We start from the raw sequence: 15450 nt of genomic DNA, 5'->3' as shown, positions 1-15450 counted from the left end.
CCTCCCCCAGCCTTCTCTGACACAGGCCGGCCTCCTCCCCCAGCCTTCTCTGACACAGGCCGGCCTCCTCCCCCAGCCTTCTCTGACACAGGCCGGCCTCCTCCCCCAGCCTTCTCTGACACAGGCCGGCCTCCTCCCCCAGCCTTCTCTGACACAGGCTGTTCTTTGCTACTGGCCCCTCTGCCATGGGCCATCCTCTGAACTGGTCAGAGTACCAGCGAGCTGGAGGAGGGAATGTCTTGCAGGCCAGCCCCACCCCAAGGGAGCAGGCTCTGCTTCTCAGTAGTGGAGTCCGCTTGGTAGTAAGTGCTGGGTACTGCTAAGCACTAAAACCCTCCTGAGCAGCAGCCTCTAGTGAGCACCAAGCACTGTCACACACTAAGTGCCACCTAAGTCCTGACACTACTGAATGCCAAGTGCCCCTTCAGCAATAGTCTCCACCTATTCCCACCCTTCTCCCGCAGAGTTGCTCCAGTCACTTCCTACCCTTTCTCCTCCCTCCTCCCGGCTACCTCACCACCTGCTGATCGTCACAGAAGCAGCCCAGACAAGGGCTCACCCCACCGGGTCTCCTGTGCATCTCCTGCTCAGGAGGAGGGAAGGGAAGTCTTGTTACCCACTTGAAGGCCTTCTCAGAGGTCATGAAGCTTCCATGGTCACTTCCTCCTGGGGTTCTGAAGTTCTTCCTTCATGGTTTCACTTCTTAACTCACAAGTCCAGGAAATGAAGCTCATCTCCAAATTGAATTCGGCTTGTGGAGGCGGCAGCAGGAGAGTCCTCCACTGGAGACGGTGCACAATGCCTTTCCTGCCTGCATGGACGAGATGAGAGACGTGGGTGGGGGACGTGTGCACAGAGGAGGGTGAGACCGCGAGACTGCGAGCGGGTGTGGAACAGGACGCCAAACTCCCCGCTGAGCTCAGACGCCCTGATGTGACAGAGGCCCAGGAGAGACGGAGGCAGAAGCCACAGGTCCCAGTGAAGCTGCATGTCTGCTGGGCATAAGGCTGTCCCTCCAGGGACTGGTCTTGTCTGTAAAAGGCCACTTTTGCAGCTGTGAGCATGAAGTGAGACACAGTGTCCACTGTGGGGACAGGCTGGAGGGCAGGCAGTTCCACAAAAGCCTTGGGCTCAGGACCAGATTGGCAGAGTTGGAGAGGGCGGCACGAGGCCACTCCCAGGCCGTTCCTCCAGTGCTGATGAGAGCACATGGGCTCCTGGCTGATTCCAGCCCGAGGAGTGTCCATCGAGCAGATCTCATGGAGGAAGCCCCTGGAAGAGCAAGATGACCCCCACCCCCATCGGCCGACTGGGCCAAGGCGTCTTCCAGACGGCACGTGAGAGGGTGCTGGCCCTGGACCTCGGATCGTTCTTCCTTGAGTAAGACAGGACATCTGGGTGGGCAGGTGGCTGACCAAATGGGCCTGGGGGCAGCGGGCTCAGGCCAGGACACAAATGATAGCAGAGCAGCAGGGAGCAAAGCCACAGCAGCAGCAAAGATGGTTCGTACCAAGTGGACCTGTGTGACCTCGCTGGGAGATCGAGGGGCCTGAGGCCACTGCAGAGTCAGCACTGGAGGTGCTGCATGGTCTCCTTTTCCCAGCTCAAGTGTGTCTTCTGGGAATATCAAAGCCACACGTATCACTTCTTGACTTTGTAAAAACATGTTCAAACCTTTTTCTTACTTAGGAGGTGTTTGGAGGGGACCTCAAAGCTGTGACCTCCCACCTGGGTGCAGTGAGCTGTGGAGTGTTATTAAAATCACCGCAAGCCTCAGGAAGGGCTTGAGGGGACTGGCAGGCAGCCTCCTCTCCTGTGTCTTGAGAGCAGGGAGAAGTCCCAGGACCAGTATCCTTGAGGGAGCTGGGCAGGCTGACCTGCCCTGAAACTCTGAGGTGGCCAGGGGAAGGTGTAATCAGAGGGAGGGTGGCTAGCCACGCTGTGAGCAAAGGAGAACGTGCCCTGATGTGCAGGTTACTTGAGGTGGCGTCCCTTCCTGCTGGGCGCCCTGGGCCTGGGGTTTCCTGTCATGAGCTGGACCTGGACGCTGGCTGGGGGGCCACTTGGGCATGTTCACGGGATGGCTTCCGACAGGTTCCTGGGCCACCACCACACCTCTGGTGTGAGGTCCAACCCAGCCCCTGCAGCTGTTGGCACCACGGTGTGGGGACCCAGAAAAGGGACTTAGTTACTTAGTGGAGCAAACAAAGTTTTCTTCCTTACTGTGAGCCAAACACAGCCCTGTGCCTATCAAGTCTGCAGAGGAAATGCAGCATGAGCCTTAACCACCCTGGACTTCTCCCAGGACCCGCTGCCCTGAGTTTGTCTGGGTCTTTACTCCATGCATCGATGCCCCTTTTCCTGCTCTACCTGCTATTCGTGTTTACCGTGATGCTGGTTTTCTGTCTTGTTCCTGGGCCACACACTTCTTCTGTTTGCTGCTCCTCAAGCTGCGGTGGCCTGAGGGTAGGGAAGAAGTAGCCATCAAAGCCTTCTTCCTCCACACCTGTCAGACAGAGCACGGTGTCCCCCAGGTCATGTGTGTGAGCCCCGGCACCCACTGCCCTCCTTGGGGGTCACAGTCGCTCCTTCCCCTCTTGCTCCTTTCTTTCCCCCGAGGTCCGGGATTGAGCTGCATGCCCAGTTGAGCCTCATGGTGAATTTCACACTGGACACACGCTCTAGTGCCTTCCCAGCCTTGGAGGCCAGTGGCTGCCCACTGTGCTGTGGAGCTGCAGCCTGAGCAGTGAGGCTCTCTCCAGCAGGCAGCCTGGAGGAGGTGGCAGGTGAGGCCTGTGCCAGAGGTGGGCCTTGTTTGTGCAGGGCCCTCCCGGAGCTGTCAGAGGAGCCAGGGAAAGGTGCAGCAGGTGAGGGTACCGGGGGTCCATGCTGGCAATGCATGTGGTGGCAGGGGCACAGAGTAGGCCATTTCCTGTCTGCTAAGCCATGGGCAGAGAGGAGGCTGCAGTCACCCTGCAGCTTTTGATGGTACAAAGAGCCGGCCGCGCTGCCTGCCATGTGCAACTTGTGGCTTGAGGGGTGAAAAGAGGCTCTGGTGACAGAGAAGCTGCAGAGCAGTCTGTCTCCTGAGCTCTTTCCTGGCTAGTGGTTAGAAACAGACTGGTTACCCCCTCAGAGTGGAGAGCTGGGTCAAGCCTGAGAAGCAGAATGGCATACTCCTCTCTGGATGGGATGTGCCCACCAAGGGTGTTCTTACGGGAGGTTTCTGTACCGTCCTGCTGTTGGGAGACAGGAGTAGCTGCTTGTGACCAACCTCAAGAGGCCCTAGGTCTTGGGTGTCTTAGTTCACTGCCTGCCTGGCCCTGGGTCCCCCCAACTGACCCCTGGAATCCCAAGGCTGTGTGTGCTTGTGACCTTAGAGATGCAAGACAGCACATGGCCCGGCAGCTGCCGGGGGGGGGGGGGGCCCGGGCTTTGTCTCCGCTCTCTGTTGAGCCAGGTCTCTCTAGGTCTCCAGTTCTGGCTCCTCTTTCTGAGACCCAGCTCTCCAGACTTGAGGTGCTTCCCCTCCTGCTGAGCACCCGGAACCAGCAGCGGTTCCCAGAGCTGCCTGGTCCTCCCGGGGCTCCTCATTCCTGTGTGCCCAGGCCCCCACTTGCTGGTACTGTGATAATGGGGAAGTTCCATTGTAAGAGCTGGAAGGAAAAAAGCCTGTAAAGTAATGATTACGACTTGAAACTGAAACTGATTGGCTCCATCAATCAGGACCTTTTGGTGGCACAGAAACTGTGAGCATGGCCAGGGTAGCACGAGGGGCAGAACCCATGCGTTCCGTGTTCAGGACGAGCAGGCCGGGCCCGGTGGCTCTTGGAGCTGAGTGTCTGGCATGCCTCTCCTGCCGCTCGTTGTACTTTGAGTTAACTGATAAACGTGGCCTGCACAGGGGAGGAAGGAGAGTGGGAGGTGGGTGGATGCACGCTTTCTGGGGCCTTCAGATGGCTCCTGGCTCCCGAGCGTGCTTCCCGGGGAAGGGCACCTTGAATAGGCAGCTCTCGAGTGGCTGCCCGAAGAGGTCAAGGGAGGCTGGGGGTGGGGCCTACTCTGGTGGCCAGAGACGAGACGAGCAGACCCAAGGGTAGCCTCAGAGCCTGGGAGTCAGGGCTGATCACCAGAGCATCCGTGTGCCTCCCTCTGCATCTAACTGGGAACATCCACGGGCACTTTCCAGGGAACTCAGATGGCCCTCCCTAGTCTCCGAGGAGGAGTGGGGGCTCACTATGATGAGTAATAGGGCCTGGGCATCTGCTGCCTGCCCATGGGCCCTACTCCATGAGGTCAGCAGCACCCCTCCACGGCCTAGAATTCCAACATTGTACCCTGTGCATGGTCCTAAGGTCCTGTTTGCAAGGAACAGAAGGGGCAGAGGAAGTAGGTGATGGTGGGCGGGGTACATGATGGCCATTCACGGCTGCCACCAAGCTCCGTGCCGAGCTGCACCCCAGGAGCCAGTTCCTCCTTAGCAGTCATGGTCTCAGGTTCCTCTGTGCCCTGTCCTGACCGGAGCCCAGGCGCGTCCCCCAGCTCACAAGTGTTTGAGTCTTTAGTTCTGGTCACACTCCTCAGCTCAGATTGGCCCCTGACTTCCTGTTAGCATCTTCCTGGCAGGACCAGCGGGCTCAATGACTCAGAAGGCAGGGGTGAGATCCTGGGGTTCCTTCCTCTCAGTCCTCCCCTGGTGGTCACAGGGGTAAACGGTGCTGCTCAATCCCCAAATGAGCCTCCTGCAAGTCAGGTTGCTTCTCTCCCAAGCCTCTCCACCTGCAGCCCCTTTGTTGCTAGGTTTCCTCGCTGCTCTGTGGTCCCTGGACACTCCCAGGTGGTGGCCAGTGTCTGTTTCCTATGTAACACCCTCTTGCCGGCCTGCATTCTCCCTTCGAGGTTCCCATGCTGATCTGAGGCCCCGAGGAGGCCTGTGCTTCTCTGCCCACCTTCCCACGGGGAAGCACACACTCTCCACCTCTGTGCTGCTCTGGCTCCTGAGCATGTCTGGCTGTGTCTCCCATCTCCTTCCTCATGAACCTCCCCCTCCTGGTCCTCTGGTGAGCCGGCCCACTGTGAGCAGGGGCTTCGTCCAGGGCCGTCACCAGTCTTGCTACGCCTGCCCTTCCTTACTCCGTTATGTCGCCATCAAATAGGATCTCCCATGGGGAGCAGGACCCAGATCTTCACAGGCAGAGAGAGGAACTCCCAACAAACCTGTCTTCTCCACCTGGTTCGTATTTCAGCCACTCTGTGCAGTCCGACCGCCAGTGCGGGCGGTCTGGCACTCCTGAGGTGGAGCAGCGATGCCATGGCTCAGGAAGTGGGCTCAGCTCCCCAACGCCCTCCACACACAGCACACCAAGTGGCTGAGCACGCCCGCCGGCAGGAGGGGCCCAGTGGAAATGTGCTGCGTAACCCATAGGCACACCCCCACAGGAGACCTCCCTCCGTTCTGTTAGAATACCCAGGTGCCTCAGGGAGTCGACCTTGGGTTGGAAGCCACTGGGCAAGGCAGACTTCCCTGTGCAGAAGGTTGCAACTTAGCAGAGTCTGGCAAGCAAGCATGTTTGGGTGGCAGTCGGCCTAATGTAGCACTGTCCCCTGCTCCGACAGGAGGAGCTTGGGGTTATAATCTAGGCAAGTGGCTTCAACCTGGCGAGGGCAAAGGGAAGGACTAATCAAAACACACTGCTGAGCCCACTTCTTGAGCAATCAGGCTAAGTGTTCTATGCTAAGAAGGGACCACTGAACTTTCTGTTTCTCACAAGTCCCCCATTTTATACCTTTTGGTCTCATTTTCATTTTTGCCCTTTTACCCGTTGGTATTGCCGTCCACCTTAGCCATGGTGACTTTCTGAGTTGGAAACCACCCTTCGAAATGAGTGGTTCTCAAAATTTTAACAGTCAAGATAGCCACCCAGGGATCAGGGGCCACTTGATAAGGTCCTTTTCAGGTCCGTTGAAGCTTGCCTTCTCCCCAGGTCTTGATTAAGACCAAGTTGCCAGGTTGAACTGTGTATAACAGGTTACCTCTAGTTACAAAACATCAAGCGACATGAATACCAACCAGATTGCTTATTTCTATATACAGCTGAAGGAGACTATTGCCACAGACGGTTTTGTTTGAAGAACACCAACTTGGTGAAAGTGCTCTCGTAATAAGCTGTACATTTTTAAAGGGTGGTATACTTGAAGAACATGAATGTATCTTGTTGAGAGCCACAGTTTAGTCGGAATGACGCCTGGCATTTTGCTAGAGGGAATGGTTGAAAGGTGACCCTGCTCTGGGATTAGGGCGGATCCTGCTGGGATTAGGGCAGATCCTGCTGCCTCAGCGCCTGCTACTTTGGAGTTCCTGTGGAGTTCTCCCGGGGTTCCAGGAGAATTGGCGCGCGGAGCCCGGTGGAGGGAGTGTGTTCCTGGGAAGTGTGTGTAGAGTGCCGGTAAGAGTTCAGGAATAAAGAGTTGCTGTTTGAACCTACAAGGTTTTGTGGCGGCTCGGTGATTTTGTGCCCAGCCAGACTGCGGCAGTATCTGATATGTAGAGAAGCCAGTAATGGTTGGTGTCACAGCTACATAGGTGTCCATTAATTATGTTTAACTTTACATTAGAACTTAACAGGCTAAAACTGTTCTCAGGTGTATACGTAAGTAGACAAGACAGCTACATACGTTTATGAAGTAATCATTTAGAAGAGTTTAAACAGGTACAAACCCTAATTCCTTCAAGACTTAGTTTTCCTAAGTCATAAAACTTAGAAGACACCAGAAATCATCTTGATAGGTAAGAGCGATCAGTGTTTAAAGGAGCCCTTATTGTTTTTCAACCTAGAAAATTAGCATATTAAAGGTTACATTCTGAAAAAGTTCTTATGAAATTTATGAATTTAGACAAATTAGTCTCTTTCAAACCTTTTTACAGTACTTTAGTTGAAACACAGCTGAAACTTTATTCTTTGTGTATTAAATCATACCTGTCAGCATTTAAACTCTTAGTAACCTTGTTTTTTAGGATAAGACCCAGAAACAAGCAATCTTAAACTTTTTTCTTCATTTACTAATTTATAAAAACACATTTAATAGACCCTAATATAAGTTACCTTGTGGAATTGAAGAAACCAAGTGTACTTGAATTTATACTTAGTTGATGTTTTAGTTTTTTTGCTTTGCAAATTAATCAGATGTCTCTTCTCACAAATATATTTATAGAGATTAATCACATTTATGTTAAAATTAATTTACTCATATCCAGCTTATGTTACCCATGAAACCAAGGTATCTAATAAGTCTATTTAACACTTTAAGTCAGTTATTTCTTACAAAGAAAATTCCTTAGAAGTAATAGACGCTGAACTTTAAATATTTTATAGAAATCAATACTGTCTTGATTGGTCGGCTATCTAAAAACTTTGGTTAGTAATGTTAAAGACATCTTTATTCATATCTATTTAATCAATTTCAGTTACGTGAACTGAAAGGCATTTGGATCCATTTTTTAAAAATTTATGAGTGCTCATTTATCTATATGCTAATTTTGGTACCATGTGATATTATAAACACAAGCACATATGTAAACACAACATACAATACAAGATGTGCACAGAAACACACAAAACAGACAGGAAACAAAGATTTCGTACCTTTTTACCAAATATTAAATCCCAATGGGTAGGAGACAAAAGAACTATCAGATATAAGCTCTTAGAAATTAAAATAGAGTCTGTTGCAAACTTTTACAATATGACTCAGACCTGGGTAGGATCTGTGCTTTCCATTTTCTTCCCTATCCCTAGGCTTAGAATTTTTCCTGGAGATTCTTGTGCTCAGTGAGTTCAAATAAAACAACAGTATTTTGGGCTGGGGATGTGGCTCAAGCGGTAGCGCGCTCGCCTGGCATGCATGCGGCCCGAGTTCGATCCTCAGCACCACATACAAACAAAGATGTTGTGTCCACCGAGAACTAAAAAATAAATATTAAAATTCTTTTAAAACAACAACAACAGTATTTTATCATCTGTGGCTTCTATTTCCCTTTGTCCTAGGACTGTCTTTACACTATTTTAATATAAGACCCGGAGGTTATCTGGGGTCTTTCCCTGCTGGAATCCCTTTCTCCACATTAGAGTCTTTATTGAGACACTCACCCCCACCTCTGGAGGTTCCTTGCACTCCCCATCCCAGGCTTCTGGGAAGGCTCTCGTGTGTCTGAATAGAGGCTCGTCCCCCCTTTTGGAAGGTTCTTGCACTAATGTCTCAGTCACCTCCAGGATGTCCTGACCACCAAGGAAGTACTCTTGGGGCTTTCAGTTATATTTTATTGATTTATTTGTCTGTTTCTCCACCCATACTACATAGTCTAGGCTACTGTACTGATGGAATAAGATTTGAAATGATGTGCAATGATTCTATTGCTATATTTCTGTTTTTCCAAGCAGTTTTAATGACTTTAGTTAATTTGTTATTCCATATAAATTGCTTGTCTGTACCTACAAAGAATCTTGCTGAATTTTGTACCAGAATTATGTCAAAGCTTTACAGTGTATCAATTTGGGGAGAATTATCATAATTTTACATTGAGACTTTCGATCTATGAACATGGTTTCTCTGTCATTTTCTTAGATCTTTGATTTCTTTCATCCCATTATGTAATTTCCAGTCTACAAGTCCTATACATGTTTAGTTAGATTCATTCCCAAGTATTTAAACTTTCAAGCGACTATAAATAGTATTTAATGTCAGTTCTCTTTGTATGTAGGTAGAAAATGAACTTACTAGTTCTAGGAGGTTTTTCTTTCTTTCTTTCTTTTGTAGATTCCTTGGGATTTTCCATGTAGACAGCCATGTCATCTGGAAATAGGTACAGTTTTCTGATATGCATGTTTTATTGCCCTTATTTTCCCCTTGCACTAGTTGGAATTCTCAGCACTCTGTTGAACAAGGTGGTGAGAGTGGACATCTTTCTTTGTTCCAAACCCCCAGTACAGAACCTCCCGTGTGGCTGGCTTTAGCTTCAGGGGTTTTCAGGGCAAAACATTATCCTTGATTCCTTTTTTTTCTGACAGTTTTAATGTTAAATGGGCATTACATTTTTCAGTTGCTTTTTCTGCCTTGATTGTTATGATGGTTTGATTTTTATTCTTCTTTGGCCTATTAATATTGTAGATTACACTGATTTTATTTCTGAATAGTGAACCAGCCTCTCCTTTTATGTGGAAATAAACCTTGTGGTGAATGATCATCTTCATATGTTGCCAGATGTTATTTGCTCGTGTTTTTAAAGGTTGTTTGCATCGACACTCATGAGGGATATTGGTCTGCAGGTTTCTTTTCCTGTACTGTCATGGTCCGCCTTTGATATCAGATTGGTAGTGGCTACATGAAACGGAGTAGAAACTGTTTCCTCCTTTTCTGTTTTCTGGAAGATATTATATGGAATTTGTGTTAATTCTTCTTTAGACATTTGGTAGAATTCTTCCAAGTTCTCCATCTGGGCCTGCATGTCTATTTTGTGGGGAGGTTTCAAATTCTGAAGTCCAGTTCCTTAATAGTTATAGGTTGTTGAACTCTCTGTCTTGAGTTTGATTAATTATGGTAGTTTATATTTTTCCAGGCCTCCACCATTTCACCAATGTTGTCAAAAGTTTATGTGTGTAAAGTTGTTGATCCTCTTATTATCCTTTCGATGTCTACAGTGATATTCCCTGTTTTATTACTTATATTGGCAATTTGTTATATCTTTTTCTTTTTCTTGCTATAAGTTTGTCAGTTTTACTGATCTTTTCACAGAACTAGTTTTTATTGTCACATTTTTCTCTGTCTTTTTCTAATTTAAATTTCATTGACTAGGGCTGGGGTTGTGGCTCAGTGGTAGAGCACTTGCCTAGCACGTGCAAGACCCTGGGTTCAATCCTCAGCATCACATAAAAATAAATAAACAAAATAAAGATATCATGTCCAACTACAACCAAAAAATATATATTTTTAAAATTTCATTGACCTATCATTCTCTTCCCTACAACCAAAAAATATATATTTTTAAAATTTCATTGACCTATCATTCTCTTCCTTCTACATTCTTTGGGTTTATTTTATTGTTCTTTATGTAGATTCTTGATTGGCATGTAGATGGCTGATTTGAGTCCTCTCTTGGCCTAACATAAGCCTTCAGTGCTAAACATGCGCCTCACAGCTCTGCTTTAACTGTGAGCCGTAATGTTGGGATCTTGCTGCACTTTGGCTTCATCCAGTACAGTGTGCTTTACCACCTTGGATTCCCTTTGGTCCAGGATAGCTTAGAAACATGTTGTTTGCTTTCTGGGCACCTGGAGGTTTCCCATGATTTTTCGGAGGCTGATTACCAGCGGGCCTCTGCAGTGTTAGGAACACTCTCTGAATGGTCCTGTTCCTTCCCTGCTGCCGAGGCCTGGGTGCTGACCGGGATGTGGTCTTGGCCCATGCTGTGTGGGTGGCTGATAGGATGCGTTCCGCTGTGGCTGCGTCGTGCTCCACCAGTGCTCACTGGGCCTTGTTGCCCAGTGGCACTCATGAGTTCTTGTCTGCATTTGCTTGTTTTCTATTTAAATTGTTCTTTATCATTTGCTGAGAAATTGATGTGAAACTAACAGCTCTCATTGTGGAATTTTCTGTTTCTTCTTTAGTTTGACCAGCTTCTGCTCCACATATGTTGCCACTCTGACATTTGGTGCATGCATGTTTAGGACTGCTGCATCTTGGTGGATTAAACCTTCTATCACTATGTAATTCTCCTCTGTCTCTCTCAATTTTATTTTCTCTGATGATTCATTTATCTGATATTAAAGTACACATTGCTGCTGCTCTTTAATGCCTGCATGATGTATTTTTCCCATATTTTTACTTTCATTCTTCCTATGTTGTTATATTTGAAGTTAGTTTCACAGGTAACCTAGTTGAGTAGTTTTAAAATCCTCTCAACCAATGCCTGTTTTCATTGCTGTATTGACATTCAATCTAGTCCTTGATATACTAGAACTTAAATGTTCAATTTTTTGTTTCTTAGTTTTTACTTCTCTGTGTTTTCTTCCCTCCCTTTAAGTTATTTTAGCATTTGGGAAATCCATTTTAACTTTTCGGCTGTGCTTTTGAATTTATGTTTTTGCTATCCTGGTATCTTTCTGAGTGTGGATATATAATTACATAGATGCACAGCTTACTGTGGCTTGTCTGTTTTGCCAGTTAAATGAACACAGTTTACTGGTCTTCATGTATGATTGCTAAATACTCCTCCTGCATGGACTCAGAAGAACCCATGCTCACGCTGGAACCCAGGAGGAGGAGGCGCCTGTGTTTACCGGTGTTGTTGCCTGCCCTGTTCTTTCCTGATTCGCAGGCGACAGCTTTCATCGTCTCCTTTCTGTTTAGAGTAGTTCATTGAGCTCTTCTCTTTCCTTGATTTAAGATAATCTAATGTCTCCTCATTCCTGAAGGCTTTCCCTGGCTGTGTGGATGGAGAGCTTGACGGTTTCCTTCTCATTCCTGAAGGATATTCTCATGGGCTGCATGGATGGGTAAATCGATGGATTTGGGGTTGACTCTTCTTGTTCTTTAGCACTTGAAAATCTGCTGTTTCCTGTGACTTCCAGGGTTTCTGATGACAAATCCTCTGTCGTATGAACCATGTTTTGCATGTAAAGAAGGCATCATGTTTTGTGTCTTTGTCAAGACTTTTTCTTTGAGGTCATCAGAAATTAAATCATAATGAATCTTGGAGAAGAATTAGGATTATCCTATTTGGGATGTATTCAGCTTCTTGAAGTTTTAAGCTTTTGTCTTTTGTCAAAACTGAGAGGTTTTCAGCCATTATTTTTCCGAGTTTCTTTTGGCCCTGCCTTCTTTCTCCTCTACTTTTGAGGCATTTGCAGCACGAATGGCAGATCTTTGGTCACGGGCTCAGAGTTCTGAGCCTCTGCTCATTTTCTGGACGGTTTGCTCTCTGTGGCTGAAACTGGAGGATTTGTGTTGTTCTGTCTCTAGCTCTGACTCTTCCCTCTTTCTGTAGAACATTGTGTTTCTTACTGTACTCCCCAGTTGTAAGACTCCCACCTGGGTCTTCTTTATACCACCCATGCTGGCGGGATGCCTGCTTTTGGTCTGTCTCAGGTACGTGCACAGTGGCGTAGGAAGCAGTTTCATCATGGTGCCATGGGGTCTCACACCTTTCATCCCAGGGCTGGTATCTCTTGATTCTCTGCGTTCTTTCAGTTTGAGGTATTCTTGGTTCTTCTTGTAAGCAATAATTTTCAATGGAAACTTGTCATTTTTGTATATTAAAAGGCTTTGAAACTCATGCAAACGTGGTGTTCTGACAGCTTTTCCTGGCACTGCCCGGCCAGGGAGAGCATGGGTGCTGGGAGGTAGAAGCCCAGGCTCACTCACCTCTGTGGACACCTGAGGGCAGGGTGGGAATTTCCACCCTGGGGTCTCCTTAACTCTGTGGGCCAGGTCACAGCTCATTACTCTGCCTCCCTTGACGTCACCCAGTGGGGTGGGATGCCTCTCACACTTACGCCTAGAGGGCAGTTCACGGGGATGCTGAAGTACCGAGGTCTTTGCCCTACCTCATTTTTCACCCAGGAGCATGGTTCCTCCTCCTCCCAGGGTTAGGGTCCTGGGCCCTCCTTGCACTCCCACATACGGCCTTTTCTGTCTGACCAGCAGTTGTTCCAACAGTGGAGCCTCAACATAGCTCAGGCTTCCATGCTGTTTAGATACCTGAATTTCAGTTGCCTAATTTTATAAATGAAACTGTTTTCCTGGAAAGTCCCTTTCGTGCCCCTGATTTTGCTTCCTGATAAATATTAATATTATGGCTGTCCTTGGGGAAGGCCATACTTAAAATGTGCTTATTTTCTAAATCCAAAGGGCTAGATGTTGTTTCAGCTTGCAGAAGCACTCTTCATTGGAGATGCCCCGGGGTGGGTGAAGCAGAGCCGTGGACGACGCCTTCTGCGGGGGCTCTCTTCGGTTGCTTTCACTAGAGGGTGGGTTTGCTTCCAGTCAAGTACAGCCACACTGGAGTGTGTGCAGCAGTGACTGTGGGTCACTGTCCCTACAGTGACCCAGACTCTGTGTGTCACACTCCAAAGACAGCTACTTAGCACAAGCAGAAGGCCACCTGCCTTGGTAGTGATGCCGCTGGGCCTCCTGGGACTTAGGACTGTGGCCTCTGTTTGGATTTCCATGTGTAAACTTAAAACAATTTAGATTTGCATTTAAAAAAATATCTAAGTGTGTTCTTGAAGGCCAATTACGTCTACTGAGCTGTCTTTCGGTTCCATCTAGAGTGTGTGTTCTGGACTTGCAGCACACACACGCACAGAGCCATTCTGATTTGAAGATTTTAGTAATGTGTTTTGTACAGGGCATAAAAATATGCCTCTGTAATTACATGATATTTAGTGATTAGATAATTATGGATAATTGCATGGGGTAGTTCTAAGTGCGAAAGTGTTACCATAAGATCTAAAATGTACAAATTGCATAATAATTATTCTTAGGAGTTATTTGGTAATTCTGAGCCTAATTGTCATGTGATCCACAGTGCATGTAATTAATGCATAATCACATGGATCTTGCCTTCACCACTGCTTTGCCTTTGTGGTAAGTCTCTTTGTCATAACATTTGAGTGTAAATACAGTGTCACTGGTTCCCAGAGGCAGTGCGTCAAGCCCTGTGGCAGTCGCTCCCCTGGAGCAACACCCCTTGTTCCACCTGAGCGCTTGCTCCCAAGCAGCATGGGGTCAGGGAGGACAAATGGCCAAGATGGCAGTAAGCATGGACAGCAACATGCCCTTTGTGGAGGGGAAGCCTCTCTTGTTGGGCCCAAGACCTCGGAGAGGACAGGGTCCCCCTTGGCACAGACATCACATTGGGCTTAAGGGTCTCGCTTCAGCCGTAGCCGGCGCCCTGGTGCTTGTTGAAAACAGTGGGAAAAGTGTCAGTCGTCTTTTTGGTCTAGAGATTTGGGAGAGCTGGACTCTGTGAAGACCTGACTAGTAAGGGGCAGCGGGGGATCCCCGGCTGGTGTGTGGTGTCCACAGTGTGAGGGAGCCATCCGGATGTGGCGCAGGCAGAAGCCAAACTTCTGAATCCGTAACTGAGTTTTCCCCCGTCCCTACAGGCTTCACGTGGCAAGATGACCACACCCAGCGTGTGATGGCACAGGAGCTCGCCAACCTCCCCAGAGCCCACCCACAGCCTCTGGATCCTTCCAGCCGAGCCAGGTAGGCACAGTCCAGGGTCACTCTGGGGTCCCGGGCTGCCCCCCAACTCAGTCACGTTATCGAGCACCCGTCTTCCTGTGGGAAGCCCAGAAGGTCAGCTGTCTGTCTCGCTCCGCTGTATCCCGACCCATGAGGGAAGGCCACCTGGCTTGTCACCAAGAGGCAGGCCGGGATTTCCTTCCATGGCTCCTTTGGGAAATCCTGCCTCTTTAGGCCTCTGTGCAGGCGGAGGTCAGGAATTCCCTCTTCTCAGGGGGAAGTCTCCCCACTGCAGGACAGGCAGAAGGACCTTGCCGGACAGTTGCTTGAAGCAGGCAGCATTCACACGGGCTCACTCTCTCTGTCTCACATCTGCGGCCCCAGGAGTAGTGACTAGAGCAGCCCCATCCTGCAGGTGGAGAAGAGCAGCCCAGACAGACACAGCAGGCGAGCAGGGCTGCCGGGCGTCTCACCGCGGCACGGTTTTTCGTGTTAAAAGCACACACGGGGCCTTTTCTAGGGTTTCTGTTTGGACAGTCCATTTTATTTCCTGAGAGAAAACATCTAGAACCACAGTCTTTAGTTAGAAAATCCCCGTGGCACGAACATGTAGATATCCACCTCCGTGCTCACTGAATCGGTGAGGCAGTGTCCTTGTCGGGTCTGGGGCCAGGAGAGCAGCAGATGGCGGCCGCAGCACACAGCACACCAGAGGCGGGCCCTGCCTTCGCTCCGAGAGCACCTGTCTGCAAGAGCAGCGCCACCGCGGTCCTTAGTGTGCACAGGACGTTTCTGTGGAACCCTCATGTGCTCACGGAAGCTGTGTCAGTCCCCCTTTCAGGCCCTCCTGCTGCTCTTCACAGCACACCTGGTAACTCCCAGGTAACGACTCCACCAGGCTCAGGGGTGGGTGGTACCCGGGAAGGGCAAGGGACCCGGGCACTGGGGAAACTTGGCTCCCGGAGTCCAGGAGGTGGTGAGTGACTGAGGAGCAACTGTCCAAGTGGGGGACACATGGCCGCCCAGCACCGGGGAGACTTTAAAGGACACCAGGCAGGCCCCTGGACCCCACGCTCCTGACTGCGTGGCACGTGGTCACCTTCCAAGGCCGTGTTACTAAGGATGGTGGTTGGTCTTTGCTTTGATTTTCATCATCAGTGAGATGCGGAGCTGAAGCCTGCACACGTAGAGCCTGGAGTGTTCTTG

At 49.2% G+C, this 15450-nt stretch overlaps 1 protein-coding gene across 8 annotated transcripts in view; it reads left to right on the top strand.

Annotated features, from left to right (window-relative positions):
• Positions 1 to 15450, top strand: part of Ptprn2 (protein tyrosine phosphatase receptor type N2) — an 875713-nt gene that overhangs the window by 288830 nt on the left and 571433 nt on the right. For 7 of the 8 annotated variants that reach the window (XM_078040940.1, XM_078040938.1, XM_078040939.1 and 4 more), the window contains one exon: positions 14163 to 14265. In XM_078040940.1, the coding sequence (XP_077897066.1) occupies positions 14163 to 14265 (103 nt within the window). Of the gene's footprint in view, positions 1 to 8814; positions 8861 to 14162; positions 14266 to 15450 lie in introns of all 8 variants that reach the window. The other variant, XM_078040943.1, reaches the window with a different exon arrangement.

Source organism: Ictidomys tridecemlineatus, chromosome 2, assembly GCF_052094955.1.
Source record: "Ictidomys tridecemlineatus isolate mIctTri1 chromosome 2, mIctTri1.hap1, whole genome shotgun sequence".
NCBI classification, from domain to species: domain Eukaryota; kingdom Metazoa; phylum Chordata; class Mammalia; order Rodentia; family Sciuridae; genus Ictidomys; species Ictidomys tridecemlineatus.
The sequence above is the reverse complement of the archived record's forward strand: the minus strand, read 5'-3'. Positions and strand labels throughout refer to the sequence as shown.